The sequence below is a fragment of the Salvelinus fontinalis genome, chromosome 13, assembly GCF_029448725.1.
Source record: "Salvelinus fontinalis isolate EN_2023a chromosome 13, ASM2944872v1, whole genome shotgun sequence".
Lineage (NCBI taxonomy): Eukaryota > Metazoa > Chordata > Actinopteri > Salmoniformes > Salmonidae > Salvelinus > Salvelinus fontinalis.
Genome location: NC_074677.1, coordinates 50780848 through 50787119, shown reverse-complemented (window position 1 = coordinate 50787119; position 6272 = coordinate 50780848). Strand labels below are relative to the sequence as shown.

General features: G+C 41.8%; 1 protein-coding gene across 1 annotated transcript; it reads right to left on the bottom strand.

The window, feature by feature from the left end:
* Positions 1–5858, bottom strand: bscl2 (BSCL2 lipid droplet biogenesis associated, seipin). The gene is made up of 9 exons (XM_055941308.1): positions 5567–5858; positions 4816–4897; positions 4523–4666; positions 4169–4303; positions 2717–2814; positions 2392–2527; positions 2183–2255; positions 2021–2101; positions 1–1046 (listed from the first exon to the last, which is right to left on the bottom strand). The coding sequence occupies exons 1-9, from the start codon at positions 5773–5775 to the stop codon at positions 1039–1041; spliced, it is 966 nt and encodes a 321-aa protein (XP_055797283.1). The 5' UTR covers positions 5776–5858; the 3' UTR covers positions 1–1038.
* Positions 5859–6272: the final 414 nt, after the last annotated feature.

Here is a 6272-nt window from a genome sequence, read left to right as displayed (position 1 = left end):
TTTAAATTGAATCAACATCAGTTTATTTAAATTGCTGGTTTCTAAAATTCTAATAGTTTGCCTAATTTCAGTGTATGTGATAAAACAAGCGTTGAGAAAGTAGAGAATCATTGTACCATCTAAATCACTGAAATATCCCAAAATATTATATTTTCAACAATAATTTTGTTGCCTGTTTTGCCATCAATACATGTCACATATCAGTTTGCAAATATTGTTAAAACATTTTTTTTTTTTTTTTTATCTATGAGTTAATAAAGCCATTTACAAACATGGTCTCTTTTTCCTTTCTTGAGTAAGGCAGCTCCAAAATGCAGGTGTTTCAGCCTAGCTCAGTGCTATCTCTGGTGGTGGGGAAAATACAGAGCGTAGGGGTTGGTAATGTTGTCTAGTTGTGCCGTGATTGGCTCAGTGTTCTGTCACTCATGGGGATACTACGTCATCACAAAATCTACATAGCTCAAAAATGTAAGCTCTTTGGGTGCTACCACATATTTACATTAGAAGTGCCCATCCAAGAAGGCTCAAGGTCATTTGCTACAGATAAAATTACTTCAAATCACGTTATATCTACCGTAGCTTTGATTGGACTGATTCTTTAAAAATCTTAGCTAGCAAGCTAGACTAGCAGTCATCATCATGAATCAAGTTGATCATTTACTGGCAAATCCTTTTCAATCCTTGTCATATGAAGAAAAATTATAGATAAAACGTATCGGTGCTCATCGGCCATTGGACGTAAACATTAGACAACAAGTTGGAAATCACAAATTCAACAATGAGTGGTGTGGATAGAATCAATGGCTAACTGCAACCGTTGCAAAGCAATCACTAGCCTGCTACTCAGTGGAGAGGGTGTGTGGTCCATGTCTGAGTTTAAGGGTTTCTTTTCCAAGCTTTAAAGGATAAACATTCACATGCAATACCATAGGCCAGAAAAGGTTGAATACATTGGCCATTTTGTCAATCCAGCATGACTTCTGACGCATCCAAAGCAACTGGAAACTCGGAACTGGGAAATCTCAGACTTCTGTGAGTTCACCTTCCTGTTCAAGTGAGCACAGCACAACAAGGTGAGTCCAAAAATGTCTTGTATGCTGCTTCATAAATTAGGTAATATGCCGGGGAGATATGTATACTGTAGCTATGAAAGTAATACTAAATGTTTGTTGTGTAGTAAGCTGTTAGTAGCCCATGTGCCTCACCCTAATAATTTGGTCCCTTTCACACTCATAACTTAGACTTCTGTTCTGACATGGTGGTGCACATGTAGCCTATAGCATGTTGAATATTGTAAGAGCTTTCAGTGTCTGCTTATATGCCCCCTTTATTTGTCCTACGGTTCTGACTTGGTGTACAGGGAGAATACTGTAAGAACGGCCCATGTTATGAATTCTGTCGCTGTACATTTAAAAAATGCTGAACAAATAGTTATATTGACTAAGTTATTCTTAGCTTGCTTAATTGAAATTACGGATTGTCTCTTATCCGCGCATCGTTCCCTTATGCCATAGTTTATACATCTCAAATGTCAGTAGAAAGCACATTTGTTTAAGCAAGTCAGCCATATCAGCTATGCTTTTTAAAAAGGCAGTAAATGAGGCTGAATTATCTGTTTCACTGCCAGACAAGGCTCTGCTGATAGCCAGGTGTAGTGGTGGTAAGGATTCACTCCATGGTGCTGAAAAGAAAGCTCTGCTGTTGGGACAGCTTTATGTAGGCCCTAACAGTTTGTCACCCTTATAGTGCAATTAATGTTGCTAATGTTATGCAGTGGCTTTTCTGGCATGCATCCACATATTTGGGGGGGGGGGGGAGTTTTCCCCACCAAGATTTACATTTTAAAATCACCACTGCGCACAGAACAGATCTATCGCTTCTTAGACTTGCTTTCAATGAGATTTACAAATCTATAACTCACAATTCTATGTAAATTTGGTCGAGGGGCCAAAAAAGTTACATATTGTAGGTTTAATATATTCTTGTGTATACACTTCTATTCACACATTCACACCCTCACCTTTCTGTATTACTGATGCTTCTTGTCTAGGTTCTTCCAACTGCTCAGCAACATGATCATTGTCTTTCTGAGGAATTTTAGCTAAAACACATTCAGATGAACCATGTTATGTTTGTTTTACACAATGCGCGTGATGCCTGTTGTAGAGTAGAACTCACTCACTTTGTGAGAAGGACATGCGCTTCCGAGCCTCTTCTCTTCTCCACTGCATGCGAGTCGTGTCTCCCATCATAACCTACGGACAAGAAAAACAAAACAAAGTTGATGTACTGAGGATCACCTCACAGCAGTTATATTTTAATGTAAGATATATAGATGTACTGCATAGATGGGGAACGTTCTATTACAGAGAAAATGAGACCGAATCTTACCCTGACCTGCTCAGGAGGCCAAAGTCCCCCCCATATAAACTGCAGGTATCCAAAGAGCACAATGACACTGAGGAAGGCAAAGTTGCTGGCCACACCAATCACTGCAGACATCACCGGGAAATTGTACAGGAGGTATCTATTAGGACAAAGGGTTCAGATATAGGAATAGAAGAGGATGGGGAATAGGAGAAAAACAGAAAAGGAAGATACAACAGTAGGTAAGAACATCAATGACATTCCATGTATTTGACTTATTGGCCTCAAATAATCTGGATTTGAAACAGATTTTTTTTATATACTATTGGAAAACATTGGAATACCTTACCTGATGCCAGTGAAGAAAGCATGGATCCTGAGCTGAGCTGAATAGACCTGCACCAGCCGAGACTGAATCTCAATGACAGCGCCAACAGTGGGTTGATACTGTAGCGAGAGAAATGTACATGTAGAGAGAAGCAGAGATCAATAATAAGAGAGAGAAAATATTTTGACCTTATTACCTAAAAAGACTAGTCTGAGTTGGCCAGTCTTGCAGCACTGAACAAATGCAAGACCAAGTGGTCTGGCTTGCAAGACAATTAAAAGTCTAAAATGGGAAACTCATTCTTACTTTGAGAGGACATTTTATTTCCGACAGGTTGTATTTGTCTGGACTCCTTAATAAATGAGGTCTGTCCAAGTACTGTTTAATTGAAAGCACATAAACAGCGAAAGCTGCTGAAAGAGAAGTATGCTTGGTCAGGGAGGGTTTCACACAAGTAAAATCGAATTTCATCAAATAAAAATGAAATGGGTTGAGTGGAGATGAAGGGTGGAACTAAAAATAACAAGATCACTAATGTAAAATACACTGTGTCTGTAAAATGTATATAGGTTCAGAACTTGTGTGAAACAGCATAGTTGAAAAAGATATGACAAATAGGATCACGGCACAAGGCAAGACCCAAATGCAGACACAGGAGGCAGATGGTTGGAGTCTTACAATGTTTATTCATCCAAAGGGTAAGGGTAGGCAAAATAATTTGTCTGTCCACGACCAAAGGTAAAAACCAGATCGGAGTCCAGGAGGTACAGAGTGGTAGACAGGCTCATGGTCAAGGCAGGCAGAATGGTCAGGTAGGCGGGTACAAAGTCCAGAAACATGCAAGAGTTAAAACCGGGAAGACCAGAAAAAGGAGAATGCAAAAAGCAGGCGAACGGGAAAACCGCTGGTTGACTTAGAAACATACAAGACAAACTGGCACAGAGAAACGGGAAACACAGGGATAAATACACTGGGGAAAACAAGTGACACCTGGTGGGGGTGGAGACAATAACGAGGTCAGGTGGAACTGATCAGGGTGTGACAAATAGAAATCTAAACTGGATGGTGATGGGACCAAAGAGAACTATTGTAAAACACACTGTGTCCGTAAAATGAATATAGTATGTGTAAGCTGGAAGTAGAAGCCTAAGTGTTGTTGGCCATTAGTTTACTCCAATTGGGGAAGGGTGGAAGGGTTAGGGGAAAATAATAAAGGAAAAAATATACATTTTATATATTTACAAAAAAAGATAGATGATGCAGAGCATTACATTGATGGAGCCACAATCTATCTGCAATATTAAAGCTGATCTACCACCCCCACTAAAAAAATAAATATACAGATAACTTGCAAATGGTAATCACAAGATCATGATGATCTGATTCAGTAAGAGGGCACAGTGAACTAAGTGCAAGCTCTGTGGGAGAGGAAAACAGATTTGACATGCACAGGCAACCACAAACAGCACTTACAGAATTGGCCTTGTAGTCTGAGAAGAGCTCAACGTCAACGAGCTGCTTCTGCTCCGTCATCCCAGTCAGCAGGAGAGGAGAGAACAGTAGAGTATTCAAGGTCTGCAGAAGACCGGAGCGGTAGTGCAGCATAGCCTGTTGGAGAAAAGAAAACAGTCACTGTCAGAGGGCCCCACAATAATCAAATACATCACATTGTGAAGTGTGAGAGGATATTTTATGTGGGAGGAAACGGAAGGAACGGACACGTTATGTTCCACTAAGAACAAACTGGCTCTGAAATGCTTGGAGAGGCTCAATAGTGGGGTTTGGTAGGAAGACAAAACAGAATAAACTTGGCACTTTAGCACTCACAGAGCGCACCACAGCTGCAACTGTCTGGCCATCGTTGGTGTAGCAAGACATCTTAATCATGAACATGCCAAGCTGTTTGTTGACAAGCGACTCAGGCATTTCCAGCTCTAAAGAGATTCGATATGGCTGACCATAGATCATAACCTAGGAAAGACAATGAGGGATAGAATACTGTGAGAGACAATGAGCATACCTGACTACAGCGATCATTTCTTAGCATATTGTAATTATATTAGCATCTACCTCAGGATAAACGGGGTGAGGGAAACGATGGTTATGTGTGAAGAGCATACCTGGTCTTTGCCATTCTTCAGCAGTGAGATGTTAGCCACAGGGAAAGAGCAGAGGACTGAATTGGTAGCATCACAGTCGGAACTAGAACAAACAGCGGCCAGGAAAAAAGGTGTGACGTTATGGGCCTATGCTTTTAAAAAAAAAAAAATATTAATAAAAAAAAAAAATGATCCCCCCTTTTCCCCCCAATTTTCGTGGTATCCAATCGCTAGTAATTACTATCTTGTCTCATCGCTACAACTCCCGGGCTCGGGAGAGACGAAGGTCGAAAGCCATGCGTCCTCTGAAGCACAACCCAACCAAGCCGCACTGCTTCTTTAACACAGCGCGCCTCCAACCCGGAAGCCAGCCGCACCAATGTGTCGGAGGAAACACCGTGTACCTGCCGGCCAAACCCTCCCTAACCCGGACAACGCTAGCCCAATTGTGCATCGCCCCACGGACCTCCCGGTCGCAGCCGGCTGCGACAGAGCCTGGGCGCGAACCCAGAGACTCTGGTGGCGCAGTTAGCACTGCGATGCAGTGCCCTAGACCACTGCGCCACCCGGGAGGCCGGGCCTATGCTTTTTACCTTGACATGGTAATAACAACACAAAATAAAAATCATGTGCAACAGCATAGAGCATTTTGTTAAGTGTAGCTAAATGAAAATGCAAAAGCAATTATTTGAAAGGAGTAGAAAGACTGGATTTTACTTCAATTTGAAGAAAAAAAGGCACCAAACAAACTTTCCATGATGTCTCCCAGTACCTGTAGTGGTAGTGCACTGGTGTAGAGAAGCTGACGGTGGGCATATAGGAGTAGTAGAAGCTACCATAGAGGAAGACGGCCACCCAGACCAGCAGCGCTAAAACGCAGAAGAGGATGGCAGCCTGCAGTAAAGTCCGACGGGCTCTGTGGAGAGTTACCCCCAACACAACTTGCAGCCACAGGAAAACTGGTCCCGTTACACCACCCATGGTGACCAACCCAGCACTGACTCTTTCCAGACGTTCCACACCACTCGCTGAGATCTCACTGCCTTTTATTCCTGTGGCTCTTGTTAAAAGCCCCTCGCTATCTCTTTCTGTCTCTCTCTCTCTCTCTCTCTCTCTCTCTCTCTCTCTCTCTCTCTCTCTCTCTCTCTCTCTCTCTGTTTACTTGGAAAATGAGTTTCTATTTTGAAGGTTATGGCGCCCTGTTCATTGGAAGACGCCCACTCAACAATGCCAACATTGGCCCGCTCATTTAAGTGAACGCTGTACGGAATAATATCTATATATTTGTCACATCCCTTAATATGACATTACTTTCTTAGCTAATTTACCTTTTCTTTGTCTACTGCAAGTTTAAAATCTGATAAGGAGCTGTTGACAGGTCTTTAATATTATTTCTGTAACAAGCTGTAAAATAGAAGAGAATAGCATTGAGACTTTAATGCAGATGGATACGGAATACAAAAGCACCATTCAAATCT

What these genes read in the sequence shown, in the direction of transcription:
- bscl2 (XM_055941308.1), bottom strand. Translation starts at nt 5,775, where the DNA reads ATGGGTGGTGTAACGGGACCAGTTTTCCTGTGGCTGCAAGTTGTGTTG. An exon ending in CCAGTGCACTACCACTACAG is followed by an intron (nt 4,898 to 5,566) that starts GTACTGGGAGAC and finishes TGTTTGTTCTAG; the next exon opens with TTCCGACTGTGATGCTACCA. An exon ending in GGCCTCCTGAGCAGGTCAGG is followed by an intron (nt 2,256 to 2,391) that starts GTAAGATTCGGT and finishes TCTTGTCCGTAG; the next exon opens with GTTATGATGGGAGACACGAC.